This window comes from Cyanistes caeruleus, chromosome 7 (assembly GCF_971803275.1).
Source record: "Cyanistes caeruleus chromosome 7, bCyaCae1.hap1.1, whole genome shotgun sequence".
Classification (NCBI taxonomy): domain Eukaryota; kingdom Metazoa; phylum Chordata; class Aves; order Passeriformes; family Paridae; genus Cyanistes; species Cyanistes caeruleus.
The window spans coordinates 25,357,916-25,381,210 of NC_141707.1; the positions used below are offsets into that span (position 1 = coordinate 25,357,916).

The following is a 23,295-nucleotide window of genomic DNA, read 5'->3' on the forward strand; positions in this document are numbered from 1 at the left end:
GTGAGTGAATGTTGTGGCTTTTTGCCATGTTAGCTTCTTTCAATGTTCCTGCCCAAAGAGAAATTTTAATCTTTTCATACCAATCTTTCTTGGGTGATGGAAGGGTATCCCCACCAGAGGCAGGTAAATTCAGGTCAACATGACAAGCTTTGTCTGCCAGATATTGGGGTTTGTCAAAACTCCATCTTGCTTGTCTTTGCAGATGCCATTCCAGACGAAAATTTACCTCCTGGTCCCTTTAGCAATCCTTGCAGCAGGTCTCTGAGGAAAAGAGATGTTCAATGCAGCTGGTGGACACAAGTCTGTGACCGGAACATTTGTATGCTGGAGATGCCCAGCATGACCAGACACAGCAAAGGGTTGTTGTGGCACAGGGTTTTAAGTGGGCAGCATGACTCCTCAGCAATGTCCTTTCTGGCTGTGCCTCTCCTGGGCACTGCCCTTCCTTGTGCAGGGATCCTCCTCCCTTCTGCTCACACACACCCTTCTGCAGCTGGAGCATGACAAAGGAGCCATGGGCTGTTTGAAATCTGTGCTGTTCAGTCCAGAGGGACCACAGCGAAAAAACAGGGGTTTGCAGGCTCTCTGACACTTGACCAGCTCTGGTTCCCAAAGCACCATTGCATAAATTCCCATTTAATTTAACCCTCTGCTTTTTTTCTTTCATCATGTTACCCCTCCCTCAGTGTAGGAACAGGCATCCTCAGTCTCTTCTAATAATAAACCCACTGTAATGAAAACCATGACATACACTTCCTCCAGAATTTCCCTCCAGGGAATTTACTTGGTTAAAAGCTAAATTGCACACATTTAGCAACTGGGCTCTAAATCCTCAGCTAAAAAAAAAACCCAAAAATCAAAAAAACAACAAAAACCAAATCCACAAAAAAAATAGAGGCCTTTACTTGAGCTATGATAGTATTATAATATTTCCTTTGGCAACCGGTGGAATGTGGGGTTTAACCCCCTGCAGACCAGCAGTGATGTATTACAATCTGGTGCAGCCCTAATGCAGACATGTGAGGAAGCATCAGGAGCAAACCCACAGGCATCCTTGCTGTTCTGAGATGGAATGAGTGAAGGTGGATCGTGGTGCTTGGCAGCACAGTCAGTCTCGGTTTGGCCAGCAGATGGTAGTGGTGCACAGAGAGCTGACAAAATGAGCCGAGCAGAAGAAAATAGCGCAGGGATCTGCTCCAGTTATTATTAGAAGTTTATTTAAACAAGCAGCAAAACTCCCAAGTCACAGGACAGCAAATAACAGTGTGGGATCTGAGCCCTGGCCACAACCCTGCAGAACTCTGTTTAGAGCAGCTTTCTAAGCCTCAGTGTTCCTCCTCAACTACTTCAATGGGATGCATTGAAGTGCCCAGAGAGGGATAATTCAAGTCCTTACATTGTTCTGTGGGCTTTTCATTTCTACGGTGAGTACAGTGAAAATCCACTCGGGATCCTAAGTAATAAATAAGCATATCTTTGTGGTATATTTTGATTTCATGAAAAGGCAACTCACTGAAAATGCTTCAGCCATGTATCTCTCTGGATTTATTTTAATATTTTATTTCTTGACTGCATCAGTACAGGCATTTGCTTACTGCTTTTCAGGGAAAATTAAAAATTAAGACGTAGAAATGACTGCATAAGTAATCACTGCACTGCACTGTTGAAAGTAGATTTATTTTCTCCCAACTTATTCTCTAAGTAGCCCAAAGTATAAGAGTTCCTGATCCCTTTCTATATCCATTATCTTTATGCAGGATGACCATGATTTGCATTCAGATCTTAAAAACTTCACCATAAAAAAGGGCCCTGAGGATAATTTTGTAATAAAGCCTCACTTCAAAGCCTTACAATGTTCTTACAATCTTATTTCCTTACACTGCAGCTTTCCCAAGACTTTACCAGTCCTTCTGTGATAACCACCTGCATTTGAATAAGGAAGTGTACTAGACCCAGCCTCCAGTACTTATGAGTACCACCATGGCAATTTATAACCATGGAATTGATTCTCAACTGTAATTGTTCCCAAAAGTGCACAGCTAGAAAACAGCAAAAATTCTCTACCTTATCTCCTTCTTTATCCTACCTTCTCCTACCTTATCCTGCTTTTTTCTCAACCTCAGCCTAAAGACAAAATTTCTACTGTTTCTCAGAAAAAAAAATGCTTGAAAACATTTTCTTTTAGTGAGCACAACAGCTAAACTTGTAGATACAAAATAAATCTTGAAATGCAGAGTGGGCTAAAAGTTCCTCTCCTCTGCATGTTGGCAAAGGCAAACAGGGCAGTCTGTCTTTCTGAACCATGCACAGAAAGGCACAAAACTAACAGCCTGCTACGTACAGAGGTAGCAGTGCAGCAGCAGTGGCTGTCACTGGGTGCATGACAGCCATCCAACACCACTGTATGGTCCAGGAGAATGCAATAGCTGGGTCAGTGTCTCATAAAACATGGGAGAACAATATTATCCCTGGATTTTTTCAGATTTTTATAGATGGATGCTCATCTTCAGAAATGAAAAGTTTCCATTTATTTTGTACAATTTTTTTTTTTTTTAACTTAATTCTGAAATCCCATCAAATACGTTCCTCTTCTGCAGCTATTTATTCAGGCCATTTGTTCTAAAGTGTGATCTCAGGCCTTTGATCTCAGCCATAACCTGATTAAATCTGTTTTGCCACTTCTTTCTGCCATAAACCTTGTGTGCATTGTAGATAAGAAGCCCCTGGAAAGTCCCCACAGAGTTGAGAACAGGCAGACTCCACCTCCTCAGCAGCTTTGGGCTGCGTTGCTTCACTGATGCTGGATTTGGGATCCCATCTCAGAGCTTGATGCTTCCAGGTTCATTGAAGAATGCAAACAGAGTCCCTGACATTGGACATTGCCAATGAGCTGGAGTACACAGACTCTTAATGCAAAGTAAAAGGGTACTCTAAGTCATGTAAGGCTTCACTTGTTATGGTCCCAATCCAAATCTGCTTTGTGTGTATTAGTTTCTTTTGGTAAGTTACTCTTCATGCTAGCAGGCTTGCTTACCTGTTATGTACCTGAAATCTGAGAACTATCTAAAGGCTTACCTGACCTAGGCATGGTACTTCTGGTATTTAATATTCAAGAATAACAGAAGGATTCTTTCTGAAAAGGTAAGAAGGTAAAATTTATGCTGCTGCATATCATGCCCTGTTAGTCTTGTGGGATGAAAATTGAATTACTTTAATTAATGTTTCAAAAGCAAATCTTAAAGATGGAATTATATGTATTGGATACATTGTGGCTCTAAGAGACATGAGCTACATTCAGTTAAATGTGGAAATGCATCTGATCAGCTCTGTGAGGCTTTCTATACCTGGAAGGAACAGGTATTTAGAATACCTACAGAAACAGTGACTACTTTACCCTTTAAAATAATTGTAGTATAAATAGCAGAGTGGCTGTTCCCCTCTCACCATATCCAGGAACACAGCTGATGTAGCCTTTATCCCTGCAGGCTCCTGGAGTGCCAGTCTCACTGACATGGCACCTCTGGAACATTCACACTTACGTGTCAGGGTATCTGGGTGTAGCAGTTAAGTAATGGAAGAAAAAAAATGCCAGTGTGGGCTCTTTTCTTCATCTTGTCCTTGACCATCCACCCCCCCACCCCAGTCTTCCAGAATCTAGTCTGGATTGAGGATATGGTATTTCATTATTGTTATTTATATGTAAATTTGCTTAATTCTTGTCTGACTGAAAGAATGTGAAGTTGAAGTTGGGTGAGTCTCAGCTGCTCTTACAGGTTGTTCAACCGCTTGTTCTGATGTAGCACAGAGCCAACCCTCAAGGAAGGAAAGATCAAAGGAAGAGCCATTCATTGGTGGAAGCAAAAGTATAAAGAGAACAGGTAACAGTTATTCCTGTTATTTGGGAAAACTAGAACAAAAATTAAGTGACTGAACTGCAGCAGGAAATACTTGATAAGTAACTGTGGGGATAGCTGGGCTGAAAATAATCAGCCAATGCAAGTGGTAGGGTCAGTATGCACTGTTACATTCAATAACTGTGATTTAGAAATAAACAAATCAATCTACCACAGCTGCTGGGGGTTTGATTCACAGCACTGCTGGATGTCTCTTTCAGGTCACCCTGGGTAAAAATGAGTAAGCCTGACCTGAAAATACTGGTGTGTCTATGTTTGTGGGACTGCTGATACATCATCCCAAACCTACCTTCCAGTTTCCTGACCCACACAAGTATTCAGCAGCTAGAATTCAGGATCTCTGGGCACAAATTCCATGCAATTGGGACATAAGAAACACCTTCACTTAAATTTGTGTTTTTCTTCTGGATAGAAGAAGTTGTTCCAAAATTGGTGAAGCTGAATCATATAATTCATCTATTACAGGAGCCAGTGGGACACAGGCACCTGACTTGCCCTGGGTTCCTAAAATCCAAATCCAGGGTAAAGGATGTGAAGGTCCAGAATCACTACATAAAGAGCACAAAAATAGAAGGATGTATGTAAAAAATAAGAACACTTTGTTTATGCTTTTATTTCTTTGGCACTTTTTTGGGGTTGGTTTTTTGTTTTGTTTTGTTTTTGATTTAGCCCTTGAAGTCACAGACCCATGTGATGGGATGCCTGATGACCTCTTTACTCAGGCTGTACTTTGAGACTGTTTCTGTGATGCATTTTTGGGTGGTCCAGTTGCCTTAATGAGTCTGGAGCTGGACCTCAGGTTGAGAAAACCCGTGGGGAGAAGCAGCAGTCCACCCCGCTATGCAGGAGGCAGCAATGTCGCAAACTCCCCTTTCTTCTCCTTGTGTAACATGGTACTGGAAACATCAACTTCCTGCACAACAACTGCCTGCTTCAAAGCACTGAGATTTGACTGACTGACAGGACAGCTTTTGGCAGGCTTACAAATATCTGTTCCTAGCTCCATGTGGATCTGCTGAAGTAGATCTGTGTCCAAATCTGGTTCAAGAGCTGTGGGATAGACTGCAAAGCCCATGACGCTTAAAACAAAGCCATAAGCTATGGGAAAGGGCAGGAATGGTTGACCCCAGTTCTACCAGGATCATAAAACCATAAAAAAATTTCCTTTATAAAATTTGATACATTTAATTCATTTAGATAACAACAGCAAGATGAAGAAAATTATTTCTGATATGGACATTCTTCAGTCTTTCTGAAAAAAATATATGAACAGAGCCCTAACACAGTTTGGAGGTTTTCTGTCTCCCTCTGGGGACAGAGGAATGCTCTGGGATGCTGAAAAAAGCTGGAAACCTCACACTGGAGCATGTTCCCAAATATAAGGACACCCAGTACAGATGCAAAACTTAACCGAAGGTGCACAGTGCTATGTCAGGGCCAGTGTTTATTGGTTTTATGATTGTATTTTTAAGTAGTCATTCTTTTGATCCATGCTCACTGCTGGTCAGGGTAAGAAAAATAAAGCTTACACAGAAAATAACAAAATTTTCTGGCTGGAGGCCAAAACTTCACAAAAGAATACTGAAGCCTAATATGTTTTGTTTGACATCTTTGTTTCTGGTAGATGTTGACTGAATTCAGGAGGATGACGGCACTTTGAACAAAACCAGCTGGGGAAGTCAGTTTGCTAAATATTAACCCTCTAGGGAAGATACTGGGTTGGAAACGTGCATTCCAGACATTCTGGGAAAATATAAAACCTAATGTAGATCTCTTTGGAAAAGAAATACTTTACACTGTGGTTTGTATTTTTAGGAGGAAGGGAGGAGACAGCTTGTGATATACAGCTGAATTTCTCAAGATGGGTAATAATGCAGTCTCAGATGTCTTTTCTCCCCTTAGTAAGATTCAACTGTTCTGAGACTGAAGTGAATCTAATATTTAGAAATTACTATAGGGAATGAGGAGAGATTGTACATTTACTGTGATAGAAATCATTAGGGACAGGGCAAAAAGCCTGTTGTCAGCCTCTTGACCATTTTTCAACAAGAGAAAAGGGGGGGGTTTCAAAACTGTTAAACAGAAAAAAGTGTCAACTTCATACTGTGAAGTCATGTGAACTCGTATTATTCAGAAGCTACTGCGATAAATATTCAGTACCCAAATTTAAAAATATAAATCCCAAAATGTACGAATAAAAGCATAATAGTCTTAAACAGTAGGCTCTGCAGTGACATATTTTCATCTCATTCTACCCAGATGCTCTAATCCTTCCTCTGTAGTCTGGCCAGAGAGATGGCTGTATTGAAAGTACAGGGGATTTTTTCCCCTCCATTTCAGGCGTTTTAGGAGTTAAAGAGTTAAATACGAGCACTACACCAAAATTCAGTGCTGCTCAGTGTTTAACTAGTGCCAGTCTTAGCTAAAACTATTGCACGAAATAGAAACAGAAAAAGAGAATAAGGGGGGGAGGGGGTGGAATCCTGGTAGGAAAAAAAACCTACCAAAGATCAAAGATGAAAAGAAATTTAGGAACAATTTTTACAATTTGCTTAACATTGGAGCAATTTTCCTGCTTGACACCTTGGTTGCAGCACAGAGACATCGGCTGTTACAAGTGTCAAAACAGGTATAGTAGAATGTGTTATTGTTTAAAACAAATAGGTCATATGGGATGCTGAACTGATTTTGTTTTCTTCCACATAGTTCCATGTGATGCCATTAGGTGTCAGATTGTTAAAGAAATACCTTAGTGTTAGACAAGCTTTTTAAAATTTAACTGCTTGACAATTTAACATCAGAACCGTGCATTTTTTTTTTGCCTTTTTAATGCTCTAGATGGTATTACATGCCTAGGTAAAGTGCTAGTAGAGAGTTACTAGACAGCGAAGTACTTTCTAAACTTGTTCATTCTCTGACTATTTGCAACTCTCTTTAGTTTTTTTGATTTTCCCCTTCATATATCCATACTGATGATTCCAAATCATCTCCATGTCCTTAATTTTTTGAAATAATTTCCAGCATGATTTCTTCCAGAACCTCTCTGAATATTGAGACAAGGATTACTGGCCTGTAGCTCTCCACATCCTCCCTCTTCTCCTTGAAGCAAGATATGGCATCTGCATTGAATTTCTAATCCTCCTCTGATCACTGTGACCTTATGACCAAACATACCTGAGATTGGCCTTGCAATGACATCTGCCAGCTCCTTCAGCACTTGTGGACGCAGCTCACTGGGTCCCACAGATTTGTTTGTGTCCAGTTTGTTTAAATGTTTTCATCTTCTCTACGAGGGTAAGCCTGCATTGCTCCAGATGCTCCCACTGGTCTCAGGGGCCTGGAATTTTTGAAAACAAACCCTGCTTATAAAGACAGGTGAAGAAGGCATCGAATATCTCTTGTCTGCATTCCGTGTTACCACAACCCCACTCAGCAGCAGGCTCATGTTTTCTCTAGTCTCCCTTTTTCTGTCAATACACTTGCAGGAATCCAGACAGTTACTAAAATATAATCAAAGCTATTCAGCTCCTCACTGTTCTCTAAACTGTCAATGAACTGGTGCCCCAGGAAAGTTGTTCCCAGACAGTGAAAGAGAAAATGCTGTTGTCCCTTTTTTAAAACGTACACAACAGTTCGAGCACATTTGCTATAAGAAAATCAAATGCAATCCCTTTTTCTGAATCTGAATCTGAATCCACATTGATCCAGATTAATTCAATAACTACCAAGCTAAAGTAAGTGCTCAGTGTTTCCTTTTGGAGCTGACGCACCTCATTCAAAGCACAGAAATATTTACTAGAGCACAAAGTGAAATTTATGTATCCCTATTCTGTTTCCCCACAAAAAGTACTGCTACTGGAGGAGCACAGTCTCACTCATGTTCTTATTGTGAACTGTTGAATATTTACTTCTTGGTATAAAGTCCAGCAGCTGGACTATGTCCCCTTTACAAACCTAGCCCTTGAGCTGACAACCTGAAGTCTTCAGAGAGACAGAGTGCTAGAAGTATATTGATTTTTAACTTCAACTCAGGCACAATTATGGAATGCAATTGAGATCCTGCCTTAAAAATAGGATGATCCAAGCACTAACTTCAGAAGTGAATCCTTATGGCAAGAATAACCATATTTGTTAAACCTAGTATTTATCTTTAACCTTTACTTCCACACACTTCTATAACCACAAGCCCTGCCAGACAGGATGTGAGAGATATGGCAAATTAGGAACGAGCAAAAGGGAACCCAAGAGTCTTGACTTTAAAAGCAAAGGTTAGGGGAGATTCCAAGTCAGAGTATATTTTATTATTCTAACAAAACAAGTTTAAACACAAGTGTTGGACATGAAAACAAAGTATGAGCAAACACAAATAGTGCTAGAGATCACTTTGCCTTCAATTAGATTATTTTTATAAACAATACCATGGATCTAGTGAGATGTCATTGCAAGGCCAGTCTCAGGTATGTTTGGTCACAAGGTCACAGTGATCAGAGGAGGACTAGAAATTCAATGCAGATGCCATATCTTGCTTCAAGGAGAAGAGGGAGGATGTGGAGAGCTACAGGCCAGTAATCCTTGTCTCAATATCCAGAGAGGTTCTGGAAGAAATCATGCTGGAAATTATTTCAAAAAATTAAGGACATGGAGATGATTTGGAATCATCAGTATGGATATATGAAGGGGAAAATTATGCCTGATCAAGCTGATAGCTTCCTGTGATTAAATGGCTAGTTTGGTGGACAAGGAGAGAGCAGAGGATGTTAATTGTCTTAACTTCAGAAAGGCTTTCATCACCGGCTGTATCCTCATTAACCAGCTGCTGACTAGGTAAGTAGATAGAGAAGTAGATTGAAAACATACTGAAATGCCAGGCTCAAGAGATTTTAATCAGTGGTGCAGAATCCAGTGGAGGCCAGTCACTAATGGTGTACTCTTGAGGTCAATACTGTGGCCAATACTGTTGAACACCCTCATAATGATCCTGGATGATAGAACAAGTGCACCTTCAGCAAGTTTTCAGACACTTGAAGACTGGGAGGTGTGGCTGATACACCAGATGCTTATGCTTCTGTTCAGAGGGACCTTGACAAGCTGGATGGGTCAGCTGAGAGGAATCTCATGGAATTTAACAAAGGGAAATGCCAAATCCTGCACCTGTTGAGTAATGTCCCCACACACATTACTGGGGGCTAAGGACCAACTGGCTGGGAAGTAGCTTTACATGAAAGAATCTGGGAGCCCTGGTGAACACCAGCTTGAACATGTGCCAGCAATGTGCTTTGTCCTTGTGGCACAGCTGGCCAACAATATCCTGGGCTGCATTAGGAGCACTGACAGTGGGTTTAGGCAGGTGATAATTTCCCCCTAGTTGGCATTAAGACACATCTGGAGTGCTCGATCTAGTTCTGGAGTTCCCAATGTAGGAAAAAATATGGTTTCACTGGACTGAATCCAGCAAAGAGCCATGAAGATTATTCTGGGACTGGAGTGCTTGTGGTATGAGGAGTGGCTGAGAGCTGGAGGAGAGAAGCCTCAGGGAGATCTTATCAATGTATCTAAATATCTAAAGTAAATATCTAGGGAGAGTAAAGAAGATGAAGTGTGACTCTTCTCAATTGCATTCAGTGAGGGAACAAGAGGCAATAAACACAATGTGATCCATAGGATATTTTTTAAACAAAACAAAAAAGGTGGTTTTTTTCACTATTGTGGCTGTCAGAGAGTTGTCCAGAGATATTGGGGAGTCTTTATCCTTGGAGATATTTAAAATGCAAGTGGAACCAACCCAGGGCAGTCTGCTCTAGTTGACTCTGCTCTAAGCAAGAGGGTGCACTAAATGATCTCTACAGATCCTGTGATTCTTTGACTTAGGTACTTTAATTAATTTCAACAGCAGCTGAGTATTTCTTCCCGATTCACTGTTTATAAAGAGATTTCTGATGTTTCCAAAGATTTGCATGTTGATGTGACTTAAATTGTGGGCCACGGGTTCCTGCTGAGGCAATTAAATACTGCCTATGATAGAACCAGACAGTTTATTCTGCATGGCCAAACTGTTTCAGTTTGAAATACAAACAAAACTTAAGAAACTTATAGACTTCATAGAATGAAGTGCCATTGCTTAATAGAATATATATAAAAATAGATGCTTTAGTACTATGGGCATATTATTGCCTCCAAAAAAGAGCAAGAAATATAGTTGCACTCATTAAAGTAACAGGACTATTTAGGTAAGCATCAATTAAATAGATCACCAACTAAAAATACACACACATGGGATTACTATAACCCCTTGTTTGGTTTTTTGCTGTTTTGGTTAATTTTTTTTGTAATTTTGTGATTTATTTGGGTATATTGAGAATATACAAATCAAAGAGTGATAATATATATATACAAATATATATATATAATATTTGTGTATATATATACATATACATATACAAATTGAAGAGTGATAATAGTACTGTTCAAGTATTTTACTGAATATATAGTGTTACTATATTTTTCTTTTTTCTCTTTTTAACATTTAAAAATATAACTAGAGTTACTCATGCAGCATTGCAAAGTGTGTTTTCCAGAAGCTACCAGAATCATAAAGAGCAGCTTTACTCCTTGACAACCTCAGGAAAAGAAAGAGAGCAGGCTTTGCTTTTTCAGAGCCAGGAACAGGTTCAGCTTGGACACAGCTGATGATCTCTGCAATAGAAATACGCCACACACAGAGGTGGTCTCTGAAGTGACCAAATCCTGAAGCCTTTATAGCTTAAAATCTACTCTGGAGTTTTGCCTAGAGGCTTATTACTGGTTAGTCTGCATGCAGAGCACTGCAGATCTGAGTCATAAGGGATTTGTGCTGCTCTGTACTATCTTCATCTTTCTCATTCTCCCTCGTGCCTTCTGTGTCAAGCACATGAAACCAGCTCCCCAGCAGTACTTGAGCAGTGATGACAGCCTGATAGCAATACCCTCATAGTCTCTCCCTGATTCACCCATGGTGCCAAGCACAGATAGAAGTCCTACAAACTCATTTATATGCACTGTCCACCCACAAACTTTATCTCAAGTTGTCTGAGTGTTGAGTCACAGACAGGTAGTTCTTGTTCAAGTCCCAGATTCATGTAAGCTATGGGTAATAACACAAACTATTTCAGTTTCACAGAAATAATGTCTAAGGTACAAATAATTTCCTTACAACAAAGGCCACTTAAATCAATGGAAAAATGCAAAACAGCAAGTTCTTGTGAGGAACACCTGCTGATTTGTTCAATCAGCAGTTTTCATCCACATAAAGAAATAACTGGTGGACCATATCAACCAGATCACTCTTGTCTGCATGCTTGCAGACATAATCAAAAACCTGTTGAGAGGCCTAGATGGTAAATACTACATTTAGAGAAGATGCATTGGCACTGCCCAAATAGATCACGTTTATCCAGGTGCACATTAACTCTTTCTCTGCACTAACTCTTCTGCTGCTTTGCCTGCTACTGATGTTAGGCTTGCTAGCCTTTAGTTTTTCCATCAAGTTACCTCATTTACTGATTTACTGCTCTGTGAAGCAGCATTGATGGAATCTAATGTAGTCTGTGTTACATAACAATGCTGCAGTGTCCAGACAACATGGAGGTTATCTGAAGTACAGGGCTGGTTATATTTCCCACCCTCTTTGCCCATCTGATCATTCTCAGCATGCTCTCTCTGTCCTTCTGGTCAGGCAGGCAAGCGGCAGACTCATGACTACATATGCTTAAAGATAACATTTTGGTGCCTTGGCATTCTCTGCCACTTACTGGGTTCCTATTTTGTTTACTTGATCTGATTATAAGATCTCATTACTAAATTTCATTATCCCATTACAGCAGAGGTGACTTTTACCTTTTCTGTATATTTTATATTCTGGCACTAAACTGGCCTGCATGTGTATTGCATGTCATTGCCTTTGTCTAAGACCAGACATTTGATTTCCCTCCACTTATTCATTGGATGTTTAGCATTGGTACAGAGTTATGTGTTGTCCCAGTGTTTGTTTCCTCCTTCATTTCCCATTTGAAAGGTATTTTATTTGTTTACTTATTTTGTTATTTGTATTCTTATTTTTGCTCTCTGGCCTCTCCTGCACTCAGAAAGGCACAGTTTCCAAACCTTTGCTGATGGCAGATTAAACTGTGAGTTCCCCATTCCTGCTGCTACTCAGTTTGTATCTTAGTCAATCACAACCTTTAAACTACAGCAGATTAGCCCTCAGTGAGTCCACTGCTTCTGTACAGACACTTTTTATCTCAAAAGTACTCCCAAGCTCAGACCAATCTGTAATTTTGCCCTTTAAACCATTCTCTCATCTACTTATTGAAAGTTGCTCTTTCCTGGTCAAACACAAGGCCCTTGGGTCATTTTAGGGATTGCTATTAGTCAGGGATGAATTTTGCCTCCGGAACATGTGAGACCCAAAAATACAGGCTCTTCCCTAGCACTTCTAGGAGATTGTTCTGCTTTGCATAAGAATTTAAAAGTTCTTCTACCTGAACTAATTTTTATTTGCTTAAAAACAATTTTCCAAATTATAGCTGATTTTATTTTAAATCATTCCTTCAAATAATGTTTTCTGTAACAAATGTAATGTGGTACAAAATATCATGTTATTTGCCACTTCCCACAATCATAATTTGAGTAATCATCCCATACTGACAGAGTGACAAGGGAGAACAGCTTTTTTGGAGATTGAACATATAAACTCTGCCAGTAGACCTTCTAAACCAAGGCACATTCAGTTGAAAATGCACCGTACAGATGTCAGAGACCCTTTTTTAGAGTGCTACAGAAGAGTATAATTTACCATTTACAATTTCAAGCAGTTGTCTCAGCGTTAAAGTACTGCTTATATTATTTTGTCATTGTTCCAGAAGCACACAGAGATCACAGCAGGAGACAAAGCCAAGCCAACACCCAGAGAAAGACATTCCTTGCTATCAACAAACATGCAGTGTGGATGTGTCCACACTCCATTCTTTGTCTTATTTCCCCAACATGTTTCTAGTATTTCAGTGGGCCTGAATATGAGCATTTGAAAATGCATCAGGACAGAGACAGAGGCAGCACTACAGAAGTTGCCATTGTCACATTTGAGTAAAAAAGGGGGTTGATATTAGCAAAAAGGTCTGTAATGCCTTTTATTATTTCTGAAAGTTATCTACCACATGCAGCAGAAGAAACAGAACAGTCTCTAAAATGCTATAATAACATCTAGGTATTTATTATGAATGGTGACACTTAAAGAGAGTCAAATGTAAGGCTCCCTATGTAATGTAAACCCTTCAAGCTCAATAAAAACCTCAAAACTTTGGAACTTGTGCCAAAGATTCATACAGAAGAGATATAAAGAATACATATAAACTCATCTGAGAGAGCATTTGATTCCATCTTAAGTTTACTGTGCAATACAAGTTTCATAATGTGCTGAAAGGTTAGGCCACTGCAACTGGAAACAGGAAATCTAGAGCAACAACGGAGAAAAGCCATCTTTGTTTGTGTTCCCTTTTTGCTAAAAGCAAAATATTCTTTGATGTTTAAAAATAATTAAGTCCTCAATATCCATTTAAAAAAACAAGGCGGCAAATTAAGTAAGTGTCCATGAAGAAAAGACCATCCAGATGGAGTTAATGCAAAGCTAAATTGAAGTTACTGCTTAAAGACCTCTCTCGATATAATCTCTCTTTATCCAAATCAGTTGCTGGATGCTTGTCACCTCCCCTTTGCATTTCAGTGACTTTTTTCATAGCCATGCATGGGATCAACTCATCAAACTAAACTTGTATCTGTGTGACTAAACTGTATCTTGTGAATCTGTCAAAAAATAATCATTTGGCTTTTAGCTGCATTTATGGTAAAAGATGCAAATTTCCAACTTTCTTCTCCATTAAACTATATGTGTCCCGATCTGATATTTTAGATGATTAGCAGGCACTTTACTCAAACCAGAGCAATGTTCTGATATTAAACTTAGCAGTAGGGTCTAGGTAGCACTGAAATCTTTGTTTCCTGGCTGATTTGTGGGTACCATGATTTTCTTGGAGAGAGTCCTCTCCCTCAGGAAATAACTGCTCCTGTAACTCCTGTAAGTCTTCATGTGGCTGCTGGGTTTGGTTTGGTTGATTTTTATTTTTTTTTCCTATAAGAACTTAGGTATTGTAAGCACCCAAGTTGCAAGGTTAAAAATGTAATAAATAACTAGTGATCTCTGTTCAGATGTCCCAGTTTTCCTCCATTGCTGGAGGAAGCAGAGAAAAGCAGAAGTTACCATATCCAGATCCTCTTTCTACTCTCATGAGATGCTGTAGGTAGCAAATCCTTTTCCATCATTCCCTTTGTGCACACTGGCATATGTGGATGCACTCAACTTAGCCAGAAAAACAGGATTACAACGTGTTGAATGCAAAAGGAGAAAGGTTGCTCATGCAAAGTATCTATTTCATGTGGTGAACAGAACAGAGATGGGGTGGAGATTTATGGATAGACAGGTGTTGACACTTTCTACAGGCATTGCTTTTGTTAAAAATATATGGGTGTAAGGGCAAAAAAAATTATCTTCTGATAAGCAACAAAGACTCCTGCTAGAAATACAAGGCTCATAGTCATGATGTTGGCACTTTGAAAGGGTTTTTGTTAGGAAAGGCAAAGTAGTCCTCTTGGAAGCAAAAGGCTGCTATGCATTACTGTGAGCTCTGTGGCTGGGCCCTCCTGTATCTGAAACTGTGTTTGGTTATCTCTGCAGGCATGGTTGAAATTTGTTCAGCCATTAGCTCTGCTTTGAAGTGAGCTGTAGGCATTCACAGGGACATACAATGCTTGTGACTTGCAATACAGAAACTGCTCACTGGTTATGCTGAGTGATGGCTGCTGTGCAGCTCATATTAAATGCAGAAGCCTCATTAATAAAGGATAAATCCTGTATAAAGTAGGCTTTGACATTGTTACAACTTTGATAAGCTTTAACACAAACCCACTTTTTCAATAAGAGAAAACTGTATTAGAGTTCCATAGGTTATCACATGACATACACCAAATCTCATTTTTTCCTGCATGTTCTTTCAAAAATTTTGGTTGGTTGGTGGGCTCACCAGGGATGTACATTTTCTATCTCCTCCTACAATAATGTATAACAGAATTTAAGTGTAGGACATGTACATTAACCCAAACTGAAACTAAAAGGCACCAATGCAAACTGCAATTTTTCCTATTCTTGGGCATTCTTTAATTTTTGAGCCAGGATCAGGGTTTGTGTCTGCATGAACTGTCAAAGACACTATTTTATAAACCAAGAAACAAAAACGGAGCTGAAATGAGAAGCATGTATCTGAAAGCATGTATTACATATGTTGAGATACCTTAGAGAACCTCCCCTCTATTAATACACATATTTGCTGATATATGTGTGGTAAGTAGGATGCTGGTAATTTCAGAATTGTTGGTATGTGTGCAGTAAATATGCGCTGCACGCTATTAATTTCAAAGTAAAACTCTTCTACTAAACCATCCCCAAACTGGGACAGTCAGTACATTAATAATAACACACATTTGGAAAGATTGATGGGAATGCAGGGTTCACACCTGCTTCTTGTTTTATTTTAAAAGAGACACACCATGCCACCACATATTTAATTTTAGTTTCAATGGCTTGCTTTTATATCAGGCTCACCAGTGGGGAATTTCTGGTTCACATTCTCTGTGTGGAGACTTTAAAGCTTTGCTCTTCCTGAAAAATGAATTATTTCTGGTAACAAAGATTTGATTTTGCTACATCTACAGACTCCTCTCTTCCTGAACCTGATTTCTGATTTTTCAAATAGCTCCTGCCTTGGCAGCCCTGTGTTGCTCTGCTGTTTCCAGCAGCAGAGAACATTTGTTAACTTGCAGGTGTCTGTTTTTGTTCACTGCATTTCCACTCAATTCCCAGCCTGGCATACCCTCAAATCCTGCGTCCCCGGGTGTACACATTCCTACATGATGGGCACAATGGAAGCGCATGAAACAGACAGCACATTGCATTTCCCACTTTTACGTAAATTTAGTGTTTCTTTCCCTGAACAATGGTTCTGCCAAGTCTAATCGAAATAGATTTTCCTAGGGAAAAAAAAAAAAAAAAGCTTTTTTCTTGTGACTTTGCAAATCTTTTTTTTTTTTAAATAGCTGGAGCCTGAGCAATACAGCCTGTCCAGGTAAACATTGAATCAGACAGCATGTAGCTATATGTAGTTATATATATATATAACTTGATTTCATTTCACATAGCTTCTACCAGTTTTCTCTTCTTTCTCTTTTCTTCCTTCAGGCCAGTTGTTTCTCGCCACGTACGTGTTTTTACTTTTGGTTTCTGTAACTTCCTGTAGCCACCCGCAAAATTTTGTCAGCAACAGTTACTTCAAGTGCGCAGTGCCATCCCCTCCTCCCCCATCCGGCAGGGACGCCTCAGACAATTGCAATTTTCGCGGCTCCGGCCTCGGGGATGGCACGTGGCCCCGCGGCCAGGGGGATGGAGGATCGCAGCGTGATGTGTATTCTTTGTAGCGTTTTAAATATTTTACCTCAGCGTGTTTGTTAATTTTAGGTTATTGTAATTCACCGTTTGCCTTTTCTTCGCTTCTGGCAGTTACGCGTTCCCCTTTTTCCCCAGCTGAGCTTCTAAGTTTTCTTGTTTGTTTGTTTTAGTTTTAACTTTAATGACCACGAGACAACTCGATCTGCTTTTCCGGTTTTTCTTCGGGGTTTCCACTTTTTTTTTCTTTCTTTTTTTTTTTTTTTTTTAATTCCTCTATTTTTATCCCGTTTATTTTTCCCTCTTTTTTCTCTTCCTCCCCGCCTTTTCCCTTCATCTTCCCTCTCACGTTTTCGCTCGCCACTTCACTTCCCCCGTCCGCAGCCCCGCTCCCGCCCGCGGCCCCGCCTCGTCCCAACCTCGGGGGCCGCTTTCCTCCTGGCAACAAGTGACGCGCGCGGGGCGCCCAATGGGGCGGAGCGGCGGGCGCGGCGCTGGGCACGGCGAGCCCGGCAGCGCCCGCTCCGCGCAGCCTGCGCGCCGCGGGGGACGATGGTGGGCGCCGGGCGCTGCCTGCGCGCCTGCGGCCTCGCCTGGCTCCTGCTGTGCTGCGCGGCCCGCCGGGACCCCGCAGGTAAGCCGGCCGCCCGCCGCGGGCCGAGGGGCAGGCGGGGCGCGGGTGCGCCGGGTCCCGGAGCGCGCCCGACGGGCGCCCGGGCGGGTCAGGGGGAGGTGTGACGGGCCTTCCGCCCCGGCGGCTCCTTCGGGCGCTGCGCTGGGTGGTAAAGTCCAACCGCGTGGAAACAACCTGGGAAACTTAGAAGGAGAAGCGAAGAAGGCAGGAAAAAGCCCCCGGACCTCCCTCCCGGAGCGTGCGCTTGGCCTGGGGCGTCGCGAAAGCCGGCGCTGCCCCGCCGGCCGCGGCTGCCACGTTCGCAGGGGGTGCCCGCGGTGCCCGGGCCGGGCCGCGGCCTTTGGCCTGACAGCTCGGGGGCACGAATCACCCGAGGCCGCTGCTGCTGTCCCTGCCTATATCCTGTACTGCCTGTACTGCGCGGGCAGACACAGAAGGAGGCTCGCCTAACCCGACAGGAAGCAGGTGGGAAAGTTTCACCTTGAGCTAGTTCTTGTAAGCCACAGCCGCTAGCCTAGTCAGAGCTTCTGGGAAACAAGATGAGCTCTTCGCTGAGTTGTACCTCGCATATTTTTTATAGCCTGTGATAATAACAGGCTCAGGTTGGTGGCTGAAGATGTCACTAAACTTCACGGCCAGAGCGCTGAACTGGAACTGTTACTAATAAATTGCTGCACAGAGAGATTTGGTGAGATTTCGGAAGTTTTGCCAGGGAAATTTTAAAAAGTGATTTTCCACTTGGTATCGGCGTGATGGTTGTGGAGGCAGAAGTGAAAGAAACCGTGAGAAGAGGCTAAAAACTTGTTACAAGAAATAAAAAAATAGGAAAAAAGTAAAGAGTAATAAAAAGCAAAAGCAATATAGCGCTGAAAAAGCACAGGGTTAAAGGATACCACAAAAGCAGGTTTGGTTGTTGAAATGTCTTAGTTTACAGAATGAAAGGGACAATTGGTTGAAGGGTGATACTTAAAAAAATTCACCGTAGTAGGTGGGTGACTTACAGATTCTTCTTTACAGTGTGATAGCTAAGTACTATTTAAGTACTGTTTGGCACTTACTCAGTGGAAAATTCACGGGTACACTGGGAAGTAGCGGTAAAATTCACTGCATAACATCACTGAATATTTTCCTTCTTGTTCAGCCAAACCTATTAGTAAGTCATAACAGAAAAACGCAGTAGGAATGTGATCAACAGTGCATTACTATTAAATACAAAATACTACTCAGCAGATTCCTTATTTAAGCAGCAGAATAATAGCCTTGTGGGTCTGGGACAGCCAAGGTCCATTTCAGCCCGATTAGCGAAAGTTCTGTGCTGTGGAGCCATCTTTATTGGGGCATGGAAATAGTTTTAGGGCATTTTTTCATGGTTCGCTTAAACCTACAGCAGCTTGTCAGAAGTGTTCTTACACTGACAGAGGTGTTAGATTAGTAGGGTGATCCATGTACTTTTTAAATTATATACTATGCTTTATCAACTTTAATTTTTCTCTTTAATCACAAACTGTGCCAGAACTGAAAATGAAACTTATCACAACTGAAAATGAAAGTGGGGTCCCTATATAATTTTAAAAATTATACTCCTAATCTGTTGTGTGCTGTCTTTGGTAGGACACTCATTCTAAAACTCTCTCCTCAAAGGAGTGCCAGTTAACTTAGCAGCACTGCAGTTGCACCCACAGACTGGTTGAAATGTAAACCTCTCCTGCTGTGTATCACATATGATACAGAGTTTAAAAGAAAGTGCTTAGTTAGTGAAGATTATTATTAATTATGTTTTATGGTGTGTGTTGTGTGTGTTACTGTGTTTGCAGATAGGCATGAAGACAAGATTCTTTACCCAGTAAGTCTGCAAATTAATTAGGGGCTGATGCAATCAGTATATGTTAAATATGAGTAAGAATTCTTAGAATTCTTGCTAGAATTGGACTTAGAAATCTCACTTTGTCTGTCCTCATTTTATAAAGACTTGGGAAGATCTCTTTTTTCCCAGAAGTTAAGACTCAATAAAGAGCAGGAAAATGCACTGAATGTGGCTTCTACAAAAGAGGTGGTTTAACATGTGAACAGCAGTTGTGACACTTTTCTGAAAGCATTTCTCAGAATGGGATTACCCTTTTAAAAATGACCTTCCTGTGAAAATGATACTGAATCATAGCCATATGTTTGTTCTTATGCAGGCAATGATGTTTTTACCATTCGCCATGACAAACAGAACAAATGTATACAAGTTAAAAACTCACTGATAGTCATAGATGACTGCAGGGACACAAGTGAAGCTCTGTGGAAATGGGTATCCCAGAATCGCCTCTTTCACTTGGGGTCCAAGCAGTGCCTGGGACTGGATATATTCACCAAATCAGTGTCTCGCCTGAAAATGGTTGATTGTAACTCAGAATTGATGCTGTGGTGGCGATGTGCTGATGCTTCCATCATTGGTGCATCTCAGTATAAAGTGACTATCAAGAATAACTATGTGACTGCAAACATAAATGCAACAGACCAGTGGAAAAGCAACAATTCCTCCAGTGACATATGTCGGTATCCCTACCATGGTAAGTTTGTACTTTGGAGATTTTTTTTTTTATTTGTTAAGGCCTTTTTGAGTATGTCTGTGTGAATAAGTTCTTAAAATTAGTTACATGAAAAGATTGATCAATAAAGAAATAGAATCTTGGATTGTAGAGAGAAACTTTAAAGGTTTTTAGTAAAAAATACCAGCACAACTGCAGAAGTTGTGTTATTGAGTGGCTTTCTTAGCAGGTTTAAATCCTCCCTGCCCCATATTTCAGTGCAAACCTATTTAATTATTAAATAACAACAACCTTCTATCAGAACTGACACTCCTCCTCACCATGATGGGAATTTTCCTGTTAGCAGGGTTTGAGGATGTTTCCTTTTCTGGTAGGCTATACAGTCAAATTCAGAGCATGCTGCCAGCTCACAGCCTGCTGGACTGTGAACTTTGGTATGGTAGTCTGTGCTCTTGCCACGGGAGCCAGTCTTGTCTGAAACCTCATGCTTGCTGGAAGAAGTGATGAAAATGCATATTTACCTTTTCCCACTTCTGTATGTGTTGATTGTTAAGAGTCCTCCTTCTATAGGACTCTGCAAGGCACCTGGACTTTGATAGGACAATGAAAGCAGCTTCTGCTGTTTCTCAGAAGAAAAAGTACAGAAAAATATTTCTCAATGTATTTTTTTTTCCAGTTCTGGCATTGCTGTATATTATCTGTAATAAGATATGGTATAAGACCACAAGTGTGATTTGCATGCATTTAGTTTAACTATGTCTGTACAAGCAGTAACGCTGATTTGCTATACTTTCCATGTCAAAGCAAGGCAGATGTATTTACTTCTTTATTTTACTTCTTTTTTTTTTTCTTTTTTCTGCAGAAGTTTATACCAAAGATGGCAACTCTTATGGTAAACCCTGTGAGTTCCCCTTTCTGTATAACAAGGTGTGGCATCATGACTGCATTCAGGATGAAATGCACACGGGTGGGAAATGGTGCGCCACTTCTGAAGATTATTCTCGCGATGGAAAATGGGGAGTCTGCTTACAGCCAGGCATGTTGGGTTTCTAAATAGACATCCTAAAAGTATTCTGTCACTTCTCTGATGTACAGCTCCACCTTCATGTGGCTGTTAAGCTGTGTAAAAGCTTTTTATTGCAGTGTTGGTTTACACTGCAAGTATTTGTGATTACCAATATAAAAATCAATAGATCTCAGTTTTATATTCAAAACCTTTTCTTTTGAAACTTTCATAATGTTTCTGTATAGTTGTAGTTACAAGTATCTTCTTCTTCCTTTAAACAGAGGATGGTTGTCATGATAGCTGGGAACATGATCCAGGGTCTGAAAACTGCTACCAGTTTAATACACAGTCTGCTCTTTCTTGGAAGGAAGCTTATATTTCATGTCAAAGGCAAGGAGGAGATTTACTTAGCATCCAAAATGCATCTGAGTTAAGTTACATACAAGGTAGGTGTAATTATTCACATATGAATATTGGGAAATCTTTATAAAGTGGAGGCAGCACTTTAGTTTCTGTCCTAAATCTCTGGGTCAAAAGTTGATTGTACTTTAAGTATATTAGCTTTCATTTGTGTAGCAAAACTAAGGTGCTAGTCTCATTTTAGGGAGTTATTTAAATTTATCTGTATCATTTCTTTATAGCAGTTAGATGTTGTCCATATTGTACATGAGGAATGTCCCCAAAATCTAAAATACAGATCAGGGTGGCAGTTGGTGTTTTAGCAGCATGTTACTTTCTTGTTATGAAATTGTCCTCCCTGATGTTCAGTCTTGACCTGGAGAAATTATCCAAATGCCTTTGGGACTGTAAAAGCAAAGGAGAAAAATCTGAAGACATTGGGAGGGAAGGTTTGCGTGGATTAATTCCCCCTCAGTTCAAGAAAGTTTGCATGTTTAATTATAGTAGTAATCTTTCTGTTCTGGAATACATGCCATTTCAGAATGTATTTTTAATTTAAAGGAGATCAATAAAGGATTAACAGTTTATACTTATTGTTTTCTTTTTTAAAAAATGTCTCTAGGCAAGGATGACATTGCAGAGATTTTCTGGATTGGCTTAAATCAACTGGATGTTTCTGGTGGTTGGCAGTGGTCAGATCACAAACCTTTGAATTTTCTCAACTGGCATCCAGGTACTGATATTTCTGGTGGTGTTGATAATATTCTCAACAGTAATTAGTATTAGGTTTTTTTCCATCTCATTCCTTTTTCAGAAGCATCTTTACCTCCAACCAGCGAATCTTTCTGTTCTCATTTTATATTTACCGTTGATTAGATCTCTAAAAAGGTAAAACATAAATAGTATTTTTGAAGTCCATTTTAGTAAAGTATCCACAGCTTTCCTAGCTGCTAAATTCTCCTTCCACTGGCATAATGGCGCTGATTTTCCTCAAATATTCTGATTGTTTGTGTTCGCACAAGGACTGATGTTACTTAGAAGTTTAACTTGTGTTTTTAAACTTAAAGGTTGCCTAAATTTGTTTCAAGGTGAAGATGAAAGAAGTATAAACCTTTGAAAAACCTATCTTAATTACTCCTAAGATGATAGTAAGATTAGTGGCACTATTTGGAATTTTCAGGATGAATTTGTAATGTCACAAATATTTCGTGAATCTATATGTATATGAGAATTCCAGAGCAATAGTCATCAGGATTACTGAAACTAATGTTGTTCTGTCATTCAAGCTGAATTTGAGTTTTTTTAAGTGGACTTCTCCTTTTTCCTTTAGTTTCTAGCATAGTCCTGCAACTGGAATTCTGTGAAAAGTTGAGAAGTGGTTTCTGTTACTTTTTTGACAGCTTTGCTAAGAAATTTCTGTGGGATTTTCCAAATGTGCTCTGTCTTTTGGAAACGTTAGGAACTTTGCTGCTTGTACTATTGACTGCACCTTCTTCTGGAGCTGTGACCACTCTGTAGGACTGTAATGCAGAGCTAGAGCCCAGACTATCCTGAGATACAGTGGCATAATTTAGTCTGCAGTCATGGCAGACATATTCATGTCTACCCATCTTGTGAAATTACCTACTGGTACCTTACAGGAATTTTGATATGTGCAAGTTGAGTCCATTACTTTTCCTTTCACTTAACCCCTCTGAAAAGACCCTGTTCCTGTCCCACTGTTCTCTTTCATGGAGAACTGAGATTTAGCCTGAGCCTTTTTACTGTGAGCCTGAACGAACCCAGTGCAGGGTATGAGGTGCTCTGTGTAGGGCACAATGCGGGTTTGCATTGAGGCTCAAAGAAAAGCAGAGTCAAAAAGTTCCATTAGAAAGGTGCTCCAAGGGAAGCTGAAGACTGCAAAAAAGAGCTATTCTCTATGCTGTTTTAAATCTGGGGCCTTGTCAAAGGTTTCTGTTACGGTAAAGGTTATGGTTAGCCTTGAGAGAAAGTGCAGTACTGTCTTTGGAGAAAGGGTGGAATGGGACTGCCAAAGGAAACTGAGGGCTGCAAAAATGGCTCTCCCCTGAGATATTTCTAGTCTGGGAAAGTGCTCAGCCAAGGGTTTCTTGTATTGTAAATAGAACATTCCTCCTGGTTCTATGATTAAACATTGGAAAAGAAGTCAAGATTCCTTGATTCTGAAACTTTGTCTCTTAGAAAAAACATTCTGTGGGACCTGTGCTAGGACAGCTGCCCTCAGCTGATACAAATTATGTTCTTCAAATACAAGGTGCTGTACT

General features: G+C 40.4%; 1 protein-coding gene across 4 annotated transcripts in view; it reads left to right on the forward strand.

The window, feature by feature from the left end:
- The first annotated feature begins 16,895 nt into the window (after window positions 1-16,895).
- LY75 (lymphocyte antigen 75) overlaps window positions 16,896-23,295 on the forward strand; it is a 44,174-nt gene continuing 37,774 nt past the window's right edge. For 2 of the 4 annotated variants that reach the window (XM_086898580.1, XM_023930451.2), the window contains exons 1-5: window positions 17,103-17,539; window positions 19,255-19,629; window positions 20,471-20,644; window positions 20,896-21,060; window positions 21,636-21,746. In XM_086898580.1, the coding sequence (XP_086754706.1) occupies window positions 19,452-19,629; window positions 20,471-20,644; window positions 20,896-21,060; window positions 21,636-21,746 (628 nt within the window). In that variant the 5' untranslated portion in view covers window positions 17,103-17,539; window positions 19,255-19,451. Of the gene's footprint in view, window positions 17,075-17,102; window positions 17,540-19,254; window positions 19,630-20,470; window positions 20,645-20,895; window positions 21,061-21,635; window positions 21,747-23,295 lie in introns of those variants that run through there. The other 2 variants (XM_086898579.1, XM_086898578.1) reach the window with 2 other exon arrangements.